General features: G+C 38.4%; 1 protein-coding gene across 12 annotated transcripts in view; it reads left to right on the top strand.

Moving 5' to 3' along the window:
* Positions 1-14,135, top strand: part of MAST2 (microtubule associated serine/threonine kinase 2) — a 262,802-nt gene that overhangs the window by 139,229 nt on the left and 109,438 nt on the right. For 2 of the 12 annotated variants that reach the window (XM_073007349.1, XM_073007348.1), the window contains exons 1-2: positions 7,153-7,436; positions 10,867-11,061. The exons of 8 other annotated variants lie outside the window; for them this stretch is intronic. In XM_073007349.1, coding sequence (XP_072863450.1) covers positions 7,387-7,436; positions 10,867-11,061 — 245 coding nt within the window. In that variant the 5' untranslated portion in view covers positions 7,153-7,386. Of the gene's footprint in view, positions 1-7,149; positions 7,437-10,866; positions 11,062-14,135 lie in introns of those variants that run through there. 2 more of the 12 variants (XM_073007350.1, XM_007978932.3) reach the window with 2 other exon arrangements.

Genomic DNA, 14,135 nt, shown 5'->3' with positions numbered 1-14,135 from the left:
TGATGTTATTGTTATATAATGTTATATATAATTGTTATTATATAATTATATGATTATACATTATTTTATATGATATCATTATATAATATATAATTATATAAATATATAGTTATATAATTTTTAATAATATAATTATAATTGTATTATATAATTATATACTTATTATATGTTTATATAATGTTATTGTGCGGTGTTAAATAGTGTAGCCTAAGTGTACAATGTTTCTATAAAGTCTACAGTAGTAGACAGTAATGTCCTAGACCTTTACATTTACTCACCACTCACTTACCCAGAGTAAGTTCTAGTCATGCAAACCCCACTCATGGTAAGTGGCCTATACAAGTGTACCATTTCTATCTTTTACATGTATTTTTACTGTACCTTTTTTATGTTTAAAGGCACAAATGCTTACCATTGTGTTACAGTTGCTTACAGTATTCAATGCAGTAACATGCTATACAGGTTTGCAGCCTGGAAGCAATCTGTAGGCTGTACAATACCGTATAGCCTATGTGTGTGGTAGGCTATACCATCTAGGTTCATATGACGTTCACATAATGATGAAATCTCGTCTCCATGACGTTCACATAATGATGAAATCACCTAACAATGCATTTCCCAGAAGGTATCTCTGTTGTTAAGCGATGCATGACTGTATATATTGTGACTTATTTTTCTCCAGCTTGCCTTTTCCTTTTTGGAAGGATGTCTTTCAAAGAGCAGAAGGTCTTAATTTTGATGTTCTTTACTTTGTGAGTTTTTTTAGTTAGTACTCACTCATATTCTAAGAAATCTGTGCCCATCCCAAGATCATGAAGATTTTCTTCAATGTTTTCTTCTAGAAGTTTGTAATTTTAGCCTTTCTGTTTGAATCTTAACTCCTTTTGAATTAATTTCTTTAAAGTCTTAAAAATTGTGGCAAGGTACGTATAACAAAATTTGCCATTTTAACTTTTTTTTTTTTTTTTTTTTTTGGAGACAGAGTCTCGCTGTAATCACCCAGGCTGGAGTGCAGTGGCGCGATCTCGGCTTACTGCAGCCTCTGCCTCCCGAGTTCAAGTGATTTTCGTGCCTCAGCCTCCAGCCTTTTAACCATTTTTAAGTATACAATGTAATGACATTAAGTATACTCACAGTGTCATGCAACTGTTGTCACCATCTATTTCTAAAACTTTTCCATAGTCCCAGGTAGAAACTCTGTGCCCATTAAGCAGTAACATCCTTCTTCCCTTACCCCAGGCCTTGGCAGTCTGTGTTCTACTTTCTTTCTCTATGCATTTGCCTCTTCTAAACGCTTCATATCAGTGGAATTATATAGTATTGTTCATTTGTGTCTGGCTTATATCACTTAACATAATGCACATCTATATTAAAGTCAGTTTTGGTAAGTTATTTTTTGAACTTTTTGTCTATTTTAAATAGGTTATAGAATTTATTGGCATAAATTGTTCCTGCTATTCTCTTATTATTCTTTTACTGTCTTTAGATTGGTTGTGATAACTCATCTTTTATTCCTGATATTGATGACTTATGTTTTCTTTCCTTTTCTTCTTAATGTCTATTACTAGGGTTTTATTAATATTTTCAAAGAACCAATTTTTGTTTTTGTTTTTTTTTCTATTTTCTGTTACTAATTTCTGCTTTCTTTATTATATTTTGAATTTAATTTACTGTTTTAAGTTTTTTTTAAATTGTTTTTTATTATACTTTAAGTTCTGGGATACATGTGCAGAACATGCAGGTTTGTTACATAGGTGTACACATGCCATGATGATTTGCTGCACCCATCAACCCATCATCTACATTAGGTATTTCTCCTAATGCTATCCCTCCCTGGACTTTTTAATGTTTTTAATGCAGAGGTATGGATTAGTGATTTCAGGTCTTCTTTTTTTGATATGAGCATTTAAAGCAATATATGTGCCTCTAAGCACTTGTTTAACAGTATTCTATAATTTGGTGTGTGTGTCTTTATTATAGTGTAATTCAAAATATTTTCTAATTTTCTTTGTCATTTCATCTTTGACCAATAGACTATTTAGAAATATGTGGTTTTGTTTCCAAATATTGGAGGATTTTATATCTTATTGTAGTTGATTTCTAATTTAATTCTGTTGTGGTTAGGCAGCATAATTTATGGAATTTCAATAGTCTGAAATTTCTTGAGACTTTTTTTTATGGCCTACCATGTGGTCTTTCTTGATGAATGTGCAGTGTCTGCTCAAGCTTCCCTGAACTCTACCCCGTGCCTCTTCAGCTTAGTGGAACTACTGTGCTCTGCTTGAACGCTAGCTGTCTGTGCCATTGTAAGAAAATTGCTCCTAGGCAACTGAGGAGGGAGCAGCCTGACTTTTGAGTTTCCCTTCTTTCTGGGTTTTCATTCTTACATTACATGTTTCCTGGTGCCTGAAAACTATTACATCGTATATTTTGTCTGTTCTTAAGTGATTTGTAGTAGAATGGCTAGTTCTGTTTCAGTAATGTCATAGTTACAGGTGGAAGTTTGCCAGTCTTTAGGTCCCTGCCTAAAGTCGAAAGTTTTTTTCTTTAATTCTCACTGAAGATGAAGTCTGTACTTTTTACACCATATGTAAAGCTATGAAATTCTCATTTATTTCTACTTTCTCGTTTTCTTATTTAGGTAACTCGACAGTATATAAAGTTTGTTGTTTAACATGACTTTTGTCCCTGTTATAATCTATAGAATTGAATAATATTTACTTAAAAAAAGTTAGGTATCTTTTTCTCACTTTATTACCAGTTAAATAAATAGTTTCATTTAAGGCTTTATCATAGCCAGTGCCCTTTCGTTTTATCATTTTAAAAATCTATCTTATATGTGCAGCCGTTTTAGCATTACTTTTCAAAATCATTTATGTTAAACCTGTAAGTTTTCCATTGTTTTCTGTGACTTTTTAAACCATCGGGGGAGAGGGGAATCTGGCTAAATATTGTATAGATAATATTACTCTCTTAAGAACAATCACATCATCATTCTATATTGGTATTTACTTGTCTTTTTTTTTTTTTCCTTCTTTTTGTAGACAACGCCTGTCACCAGGCTGGAGTGCAGTGGTGCAATCAGTTCACTGCAACCTCCCCCTCCTGGGTTCAAGCGATTCTTCTACCTCAGCCTGCCAAGTAGCTAGGATTACAGGCGTGTGCCACTACACCCAGCTAATTTTTGTATTTTTAATAGAGATGGGGGTTCACCATGTTGGCCAGGATGGTCTCGATCTCTTGACCTCGTGATCTGCCCACCTTGGCCTCCCAGAATGCTGGGATTACAGGCATGAGCTACCCCACCCAGCCCTTTCTTTTCTTTTTTGAAGATAGTCTCGCTCTGTTGCCCAGGCTGGAGTGCAGTGGTGCCATCTCGGCTCCCTGCAACCTCCGCCTCCTGGGTTCAAGCAATTCTCCTGCCTCAGCCTCCCAAGTAGCTGGGATTACAGGTGCACACCACAATGCCCTGCTAATTTTTGTATTTTTAGTAGAGACAGGGTTTCACCATGTTAGCCAGGCTGGTCTCGAATTCCTGGGTTCAAGAGATCTGCCTGCCTCAGCCTCCCAAAGTGCTGGGATTACAGGCATGAGCCACCGTGCCTGGCTACTTGTCTTTTTTGAATACTCTGGTTTATTTTCTGTTTTCAGTCTTCAGTGGTAGTAATTGTGTATGTACTTTTTGTGTGCAGTTTTTCCCCCCAAATTTAAGCAGACTAGCTTATTTGTAGATTTTCTCTTTTTTCTCCTCTAAGCTCCACTTTCTTATTTTTCTGTGTATGTTGGGATCACAACTTGTACTCATTTTCAGTGATCCGTAGGATTTAAAAATAAAGCATCATTATATTCACAGAGTACAAAGTTTGAATATATTCTCATCAAAAATGTAAAGTGTAAAAAATGGAAATTTTTTATTATTTTAAGTTGTTTCTCTTTTAAATATTCAAAATTAAATAAGCTGAATTAAAATTTTTTGTAACTACATATTTTTATAAAAATAAATTGTAATTCTGGCATTAATTGTTCAACCATTAATCAGTGTAATAAATTGGTTCCTTGCCTTATATGTGTCATTTCTAGACCTGCATATAAATACATTTACTAGTAATATGAATTCCTTAATTTTGCAAAATGTTCCTCAGTTGCTGTGTGATACTGCTAGGAATGGTGAGCTAACTTGTGAGTACCTTCAGAACCGTGAATTGGAACAGGAAGAAATCAAATAAATGGATGTTTGACTCTGTTAGGAGACAATACCTTCTTAGGAAAGGTATCTATGATATTCATGTTATTTGACAGGAAGGATATAACAGTTAATTTGTCTTGTCTTTTGTTTCTGACACCCTGTGCTGCTCAGATATTCCATAATCTCAGGCAGAGTTCTCTTGAAGTTTGCGGTTTCACAACCCATAAATGGCATTCTGACATAGTTGCCTCTTTTTTAAAGGACGTGGGAAGAAATATGTGGACAGAAGTGTTCCTGTGGTCTGAACTGTACAATTTACAAGAATGGATTTTTAGGGTTCCGCTTTGCCAGTGCAGAATCTTGTGACAGAGGAAAGAAACCCCATTTCTTTAATGAATTTGTTTTTTGTGTTTGTGTTATTTTGCAGGATCTCTAAAGTAAGAAGCCCATAGCAGAGGCCTTTCTTCCCTGGCTCTACAGTCAATAAATAAATGTATGAATAAATAAGAGAAAGCAGATGTTTCTTTTGCCATACTGCAAATTGTTGAGCCCTGTCACCAGTCCCAGGGAAATGTTAGGCCTTCCTAGTCCTGGCAAAGCCACAGGAATATTGGTACAAATGGATTCTAATGCCACTAAAGAAAGTCCTCTGTGTGGGGATGTGTTACGTGGAGGTAAAAGTAATATCTTCTTTGGTCAGATAAAGGATGTAAAATATGGCTTTCATTTTCTAAAAATCAAACAAATATTTTCTCACTTTAGCATTATTTAAGGAGCTGCATGCTGTCTCTCCTCCACCCAAGGAGTACTACTCTGCAATAGTACTGCTCTTCAGAGCAGGCTAGAAAGAAATCCATTTGCTACTGTTGTCAGAATTTTCTACTGAAAGGTAAAGCACAGTGATTTATAGCATTGGAAACTAGAGTTAGACTGCTTCAGTTTACCAACTTGGCTGAAGACAGGAACATTTCTGGCTAGTATAATTCATATATAGGTAACCAGGCACCAACATATTGAGGAAATGCTACTTTCCTACTTACCACTGGTATGATCTTAACCTCTCTGTCTTTAAAAAATAATACTAATTTAAAAAATAATAATAATGGAATAATAGCACATATATCATATGGCTATGATGAGTACTACATGGGTATTAATGTGTAAAATGCTTAGAATAGAACCTAATAAATAGTTAAGCACTTAATAAATGTTGGTTGCTGTTATGTCATTATTATTATTGTTGTTATTATTATTATTATCATCATGTAGCCTGGTCTTGGGTATTAGAGAATTGCAGAATATTGAGTAGAAACTTAGGGTTCAGCCATAACTGCAAGCCTTAGCTGGGGACGGGAGGATAGATCAAGGTTGGGGCTTTTGGCAACTGACCCTGATATTATCATAAGGCTTTCCAAAGTGGGAGCCGGTACTTGTTGAGAGCTGCTAGATTTCTGAGGTGTTCTAGTTATCTTTAGGACCTGCTACTGAACTGGGGATTCTGAAAAAAGAGGGTGCTGAGAGGGCTGAATAATTGGACTAATACATGGAGAGGAAAAGTGAGGGCCTGTGGCTACTAGGTGGGTGAGTTTGCTTGGGTAATTAGAACAGTGGCTTTCAGACTTTTTAGACTCGACCTCAATAACAAATAGAGTTTACATTATGGCCCATCACATATGTTTGCATTTGTATATTTGTATGTATTTCAGTAATGGATGTCATAAACACACATTTCACAACAGTGCTTACCCTACGGTATGCGAAGGACTCTGATATTTTCTTTTCTATTCTATTTCATTTGTATATGTACTTTTTGTGTGCAGGTAGTTTCCCTTTTTAGAAAATGTTGATCCTGACTTCGTAAATTGATATAATGTCTTACTAAAGAGGCGTGACCCGCATTTGAAAAAGCACTGGTTTGCCTATGAATTAGTCCTTTGAACATTACCCTAGAAAAAACAGTTTGACACACTTTGTCATCTAGGTGAATGAGAGAAGCCCATCAGAGTTGGCAGAGCCTCTGAAGCTGGGGACAAGACTTGCTTCTCTTTGGCTCTCTTAGCTGCCAGGGTTTAGCTCCACAGTTTACTTGATCACTTGGTTTTGTTGAGTCTAGGTTCTTTTTCTCAGATGACTTCCTATTTGTTGAGACTGATCTCTTCCTTTAGACTGGGAGATTGCTCCAAGAGGGCAAGAATTACAGTAATAGCTAACACTTCTATAGTGCTTTCTCTGTGCTAGGCACTTTGCTGTTTATGTATATTAATCCTCACCACAGCCTATATATTAGGTACCTTAATGATCTTCATTTTACAGGTGGGGAAACCATAGCATACAGAAATATGCTTAGCTTACCCTTCAATAGAGGTCTTCTGCAACTTACCTTAAATATTAATGGGTGAACTTAAGTTAGTTTCTGGGCTTATTAACTTTCCTTATGGCTTTTCTTACCACAAGTATATTCAAATGATTAGAGAGTAATAGAAATTGAATAAAAAATGGCACTGAACTTTGTCTGAAGGAATACAGTTTAGTTAAATTGGTCAGATTCAGCATTTGAATAATGACTGTGCTTTGAGCCCAGATATTAAAGCCCTGTAGTCTTCCTTCAGGCTTGGGTTTGAGAATGAATAATGTTACAGAAACACCCACATAGTCTTAGCTCATTATTTTACCAGTTTGAGATCCTTGATCTTTCTTCCAGTCCCTTGCCCACTGCAACAGCTGTTTAGCTTGGCCCATGCCTTCTGGGTTAATAGTATTTCTGACACAGTGTGAGTTTTCAAGTTGCTATGTATAATTTCTGCCAGAGTCTTTACTGCTGCCAGGCCTCAGGGTTGGAGGTTGCAACTGATTTGTGGGGGAGGGTGCTTGTCACTGACGCAGGAACAAGGTGCTTTCTGTAGCTCTGATTTGTTGCTGGCTGAGTGTGAATGATGTCAGGCAGATCAGAGGACAGCTGATTCATTTGGGATCTGGAACTTGCCACTGTCCCACCGCTGCCTCCTGGGCTCTTAGGTCTTTTGTGAGGGGAGGGGAGGGGTGTTCTGAAGATCATGTTTTTGGAGAAAAGTACTTTAATTTTTGCCGTAAGTTTGGGAAGCTTTTATAATTTCCTTTGGCTGACAGAACTGCATACCCCTTGTGTGAGAGAACTTCCTACCAAGACTCCAGTGTGAGGGCAAACTTGAGTAGCCAGGAGAATGATGAAACGGAGGCGAGAGAGACTGGGAGCACCATGTCTGCGGATTCAGTAAGGAGGCTGGGGTCTCTATGGAAACTGGCAGATGTCAGGGAAAAAAACTAATGCCAACTAACACAGCTTCGTTTATTTGGATGAAGACTGTTTTGGAGATGCCTGTCAGGAAGAGGGCTGAGCTGGCTTGATTAATTCAAGGTCAAAACAGTGGTCCTTGGCAGGGGCATATGAGGTTTCCAATTCCAGAAACTGAGTTAGATGTCATTTTAGGGGTTCCTGAATACTTGGGGAACTGAGTAAAAAAATGAAGACAATTATTTTCTTGCCTTGAAAGCAAATGTTTATTTAAAGTTAGTGTCGAAGCTGCAAATATAAGCCCCATGAATGTGAGAAACCAATGGAAACAAAAAGTACCTCCTCCTTTGACTAGAGAGGGTATTTCTGCCCATGGCCTGTCAGCTCAGGACCTCAGATCTGCCCTTGCAGATTCAAGCATGGGTCCTTTAGGGTGTGACCTGAATTTTATTTCTATATTGGCCAATATAGATATAAACTTTATTAGGTGAGAATATCAAAGCTGGGAGTGGAAGAAGGCTTCCTCTTCAGGGTGACTTTTCCAAGAGCACCTCAGGCTTATTTAATGAAGAAGTGCCAAGTGAATTCATCAGTAAATTAGAGAACCAGTGAAAGAAGAGACCTAGAATCCATTTCACCTCAATTATCTGTCTTGAACTGCCTTTGTTTAACTCACAGGGTGAAGGGAGTGTACTTCAGATTTTCTTCCTGAGTCAAACTGCTTGCCCCAAGACAGACAGGCTTCTTTAGTGGGCTTCTTTTGTGATGTTGCCCTTCAGTGTCCATGGATGCTTATTGATTGAGTTAATGATTCTGTTAGACCTTGAGAAACAGGATGTGTTTGAAGTGTATAGTTGGAGTATTGACACACTTCAAAAAAAAAAAAACCTTTTATTCCCATAGTGACACAAAAGTAAAAGACCATTTAAAAACAGACTTCATCAACTAATGTGTTATTTAAAGTAAAGGTCACTTGTTAACAAAATTAAAATTTTTTAAATGGAGTTTGTAGTTTAAGAAAACTTAAATGGTCAAAAATCATGGTTCTGTTTTTGCTTTTGACAGTGTCTTACTTTATGGCCCTGGCGGGAGTGCAGTGGTGCTGTCACAGCTCACTAAACCTTGACCTCCTGGGCCCAAGGGATCCTTCCACCTCAGCAGCTGGGACTACAGGCATGCACCACCAAGCCTGGCTAATTTTTAAATTTTTTTTTGTAGAAATAAGGTCTCTCTATGTTGCTCAGGCTAGTCTGGAACTCCTGAGCTCAAGTGATCCTCTTGCCTCAGCCTCTTAAAAGTGCTGAGATTACCATACCTGGCAAATCATGCTTTTCAAATGTTGGTACACTGCTGTTGGTAATCATTGAATCTGTTTTGTTGACTTTGAGTTAGAAAAATACCCCCTGAGGAGCTAATAAGTAGTTTGTATATCACCTTTTCCTTTTTCAAACAATCTTTTTTAGACTCTAGACACATTGTATAACCACTTTGCAGGGTAGTAATTAGGGGCAAAAAGAAAATAAAATATGCCGGCCTGGCGTGGTGGATCATGCCTGTAATCCCAGCACTTTGGGAGGCCGAGACGGGCAGATCACGAGGTCAGGAGATCGAGACCATCCTGGCTAACATGGTGAAACCCTGTCTGTACTAAAAATACAAAAAATTAGCTGGGCGTGGTGGCGGGCGCCTGTAGTCCCAGCTACTCGGGAGGCTGAGGCAGGAGAATGACATGAACCCGGGAGGAGGAGCTTGCACTGAGCCGAGATCACGCCACTGTGCTCCCGCCTGGGCAACAGAGTGAGACTCTGTCTCAAAAAAAAAGAAATTTGGCTTTCATAGATTTTTATAATTTCAGTTACATATTGAACAAAATGGCTAAACTTCATTTTATGTGATAAGACTTAAGGCTTCAAAATTTTGTATAAGCATATTATTCAGGTTAACAAGTAAGTACTGTGTAATGTTCTAATTGGTTCTAACTTATATATGAAGGAGCTTAACTTTGATATAGTTATTTGGAAGAGTGAAAATTCTTTTTGAAAAGGAGAAATTAACTTAAAATTAACATTTTTACTTTTTAACTTTAAAAAAAATGTTGAGTTTGTAGAAATATGGGCATAACTGTAATTTTAAATAGCTGTTTGCCCTCCTATATTCTATCCTGTTATGACCCCATATTGTGTATCCACCTGAGAAGTAAATTGAAGACCACTAGAGTGATAATGACTAGGAAAGTGAAGATTTCCTTTGAATGTCACTGTATCCATATTATAAACAGTCAGAAATAACAGTACAAGAAACTAATAATGTTATCATTTTGAAGTAGATCAGGTACTTATGTGATACTTAAGTAATTTTTTTACCTTGGAAATTAAATATGGTGCGTTTATAGAAAGCCATGCCAATAAGGTAGCAAATTAAATATTATGAATATTGTTTTTGTTATTTTTATCATGTGTAATTTCTACTAATGGTAGCAAATTAGAAATCTGTATTTATCACCTGTTTTCAATCTAATGATCTTATTTAATAATCTTCAATAGGACTTAACATGTCAAAATGGCTAGATTGTTTTTATGGGAAAAAATAACCTGGGAATCTAAAATTTAAGTGGAAGCAAAATACATAGTTAACTGACATTATCTGATACATTCATTAGAGAAAAGTTAGCTAAACAAATTAGTATTATTGTAGATATAATCAATAATTTATAAACTATTCAGAATGTTTTGCTCTTAGGGACATACACATTTTTCTAGGAAGTTTTAGTCATTGAACATTAAATATTAACTGTTGCCTGCTAATTGATGAGTTGTAGTAAATTTGCAATGTTTGGTTTGCCCAGAAACCAATTCTAAATTGGCTGGGCGCGGTGGCTTACATCTGTAATCCCAGCACTTTTGGGAGGCTTAGGTGGGTGGATCACTCGAGGTCAGGAGTTTGAGACCAGACTGACCAACATGATGAAACTCTGTTTGTACTAAAAATACAAAATGAGCTGGGTGTGGTGGTGCATGTCTGTAATCCCAGCTACTTGGGAGGCTGAGGCAAGAGAATCACTTGAACCCAGGAGGTGGAGATTGCAGTGAGCCAAGATTGTGCCATTGCACTCCAGCCTGGGCAACAAGAGCAAAACTCTGTCTCAAAAAATAAAAATAAAAATAAATAAATAACAAATATGTTGAGTAGCCAAATCTTAAATGTTGTATTTTAATTTTGTGGATTAAGTTTTTGTCTCTGTTGTCATCCTGTACCAACATTGGTACTAAAGTATGATATTGGAGAATGATTTTTGACCACTTACTTTTCTTGAACTTTTTGCCTAAACCAAGCCACTTTGAATATGTTTCTTTTTGGTTGAAAAGTTAATCACTGACCTTGTTTTTTTCCTGTTGTGGTACCTTGTCAGAATCTCTACCCTTTGCCGAGGAGCTGAAGTAAACCAGCACATGTTTTCACCCACATCTGCTCCAGCCCTCTTCCTCACTAAAGTCCCATTTAGTGCTGATTGTGCTTTGGCTACTTCTCCTCTTGCCTTTTTCCTGAACCCACGAGCCCACAGCAGTCCTGGCACTCCTTGTTCCAGCCGCCCACTGCCGTGGAGGTAAGGAAACTTGCTGTGAATCTGGCTGGGCCTTGACAATTGCTTCTGGCCAAATGGTAAAACCCATACCTTACTCCGTAATGGGGAGAAATGGAGTAAGAGTCTTGGTTCTGTCACAGAGAAGAGTGAAATAAATATCACAGATTTCTGTTGTATTGAAAATGTCAGGAGAAAGGAGGGTAGGTTATCAGTACTTGGATTTTTGAGGCTGTTATAAATTGTGTGCCCATCCTGACCATTGGACAACCTTGTGAACTATGACCTGTGACCACCCCATAATGGCGTGGCAGAGTGCTAGAACTCTTTGGAGGTTCAAAAGTTCAAACCTCACATTTTACACGACGGGAAAATTGGTGTCCACAAGTTAAATGGTTTGTTCAGGTTGAGGAAAATAGACCTTCTCCCCTTTCTTTCTGCGTTCCTTTTCTTACATTCAACATTATTTGATTATGTGCTATCTGCTAGGACACTGTTTTAGGCATGGGAAATAAAGCAGTGAACATAAAGCAATAAAATCCCTGTCCTCAGGGAGCTTAGATTCTAGTGGAGAAAGACAAGTTAATGAGTAAATATATAACATAATGGATAGACATGGTGCTTCTGAGAAAAATAAAGTAGGATAAGAGAATGTAGAGGCCAGGGTTTGACATTTTATGTAAGGTGGTCAGGGAGGTCCTCAGTAGTAAGTTGACATATGAGAAAAGACCTGAAGGAAGTCATGGAGCCCAAATGGAGATATCTGGAAGAAAAGTGTTCCAGGCAGAGGCAACATGAAGTGCCAGGGGCCTAATCTAGGAGCTTGCTCCATGTATTCTTTGTGCAACAGAGTCCAGTGATGCTGGTACAGAATAAGTTGAGTGGTGAGTGTTGGGAAGTGAGGCCTGAAGTATAGTGGGCAGCCAGATTAAACAATTTTGAGGCTTTTTGAGATGGAGTTTCGCTCTTGTTGCCCAGGCTGGAGTGCAATGGCACGATCTTGGTTCACTGCAACCTCTACCTCCCAGATTTAAGTGATTCTTCTGCCTCAGCCTCCGGAGTAGCTGGGATTGCAGGTGGCTGCCCCACACCCAGCTAATGTTTGTATTTTTAGTAGAGACAGGTTTCACCACGTTGACCAGGCTGGTCTCAAACTCCTGACCTCAAGTGATCCACCCGCCTCGGCCTCCCAAAGCGCTGGGATTACAGGTGTAAGCCACCAGGACTTTTGTTTTTATGCTGGGTGAGATGAGTAGCCACTGGAAGGTTTAAATAAGAATGTCATGATCTGACGTAGATCAAAAGATCACTCTGGGCTGGGTGCAGTGGCTTACACCTGTAATCCCAGCAGTTTGGAAGGCCAAGGCAGGCGGATTGCTTGAGTTCAAGACCACTCATGAGTTCGAGGCCAGCCTGGGCAACATGATGAAACCCCGTCTCTACAAGAAATGCAAAAATTAGCTGGGCATGGTGACGCATGCCTGTAGTCCCCGCTACTCGGGCGGCTGAGGTGGGAGGATGTCTTGAGCCTGGGAGGTGGAGGTTGCAGTGAGCTGAGATCACACCACTGCACTCCAGCCTTGGAGCAAGACCTTGTCAAAAAACCAAAAACAAACAAAAAAGCAAACAAAAAAACCCACTCTGGTTATAGTTAGAAGGCTACCAGGTAAGAGACAATGGTTATTTGAACCCATGGTGATTGAGATGATAAGAAGTGGTCAGATTTGGGGATGTATTTTAAAGGTGGAATTGATAGAGGAGGAAGAGATATCCAAGGATTGAGCTCTGGGGCAAGTTTTAGAGGTTGGGGCAATAGTGAGGAATTAGACTAAAATGAATTAACTATTCATTCAGGAGCAAGGACCAGGAGAAGTATCTTAGAAGCCAATTGAAAAAAAAAAATGTTAAAAAAGGAAAGTGTGATTGATCAGTAGGTATTTGTTAAGCTTTTTGTTAGAGAATAGTAACCTGAAAAACTAAAAGTTTAAGTGAAGCACGATGTATCACGCAGACTTAAGTGACATTATTTGATACAGGAGCTTAAATTCCACAGGCAGTTTGGGACAGTGATAGACTGCCATAGGACAATGTTAGAGGCTAACTTCTCTCAGAAGGCACCTCTTCTAGACGTACTAGCGCTTGGTGTATGAGGCTGAGAAAGATTGTAAGTTGGGTAGCCCCCAAGACGTACCCAGTCTTGGCACATGGTTTTGAATATCTCTTGATGTCTGTGGTCTCAGAACACACAACCTGGAGCAATACCGGTCTTACAGCTTTGGAGCTTGTTAAATTTCATGGAAACTTGTTAAATTTCATGGTTTTTGTTTTTGTTTTTCCATAGACTTGCTCACATGTTTGGTCACTGTATTAGTGCTTCATTCCATTTTTCTTTTGTATCCATGCCATGCAAAGTGCCAGTTCATTGATATGAGAAGATTATTTTAGCTTGTTTGCTGGATATTTTTATATTCCTTTAAACATTCTTGAGACTCTGGGATGCAGTTATTTAGAAATTGTTTGATCCTTTGAAGGATTACTTTTAGGCTTTGTTTGGTGAGACCAGGGCAGCACATGAGGCTAATTTTTTCTTACTACTAGGGCAATACTTTGAGTACTGTATTTGATGCCCATGTATTGTGAGTTTTTTCCACTCAGGCTGATGGGAACATGAACGATTCTGTGTCCTTTGTGAGCTCTGAAGAGGGTACCTACTCATTTTCTTGGATCGTTTCCTTACCCACATATGCTGATAGATATTCAGCTAAAAACCCAGAGGAAGCCCGTGCAGATCTCCAGAGTTCCCCTCTGTATATCTCTGTTTACTGTGGTACCCTGCCTTGAAAATTCTAGCCATCTTAGCGTCCCCAAGTTCTCAACTCTGTCTTCTCAACTCAGGGAGACTGCTGGACTCTTTTGAGTACCCCCTTTGCTGCTTCCTAGACGTGTTCTTCAGGTCGTAAGCTAGGGCAGTCTTAGGGCTTACTTTGCATGTTTCCTTTTGGTCCAGTGTCTACAAACTATTGTTTCATATGTTTCATCTAATTTTTTTTGTTTTTAAGGTGCAAGGGTAAATCTGATCTCTGATTCCCCATAATGAC

The sequence above is a fragment of the Chlorocebus sabaeus genome, chromosome 20 (assembly GCF_047675955.1).
Source record: "Chlorocebus sabaeus isolate Y175 chromosome 20, mChlSab1.0.hap1, whole genome shotgun sequence".
Lineage (NCBI taxonomy): Eukaryota > Metazoa > Chordata > Mammalia > Primates > Cercopithecidae > Chlorocebus > Chlorocebus sabaeus.
The sequence above is the reverse complement of the archived record's forward strand: the minus strand, read 5'-3'. Positions and strand labels throughout refer to the sequence as shown.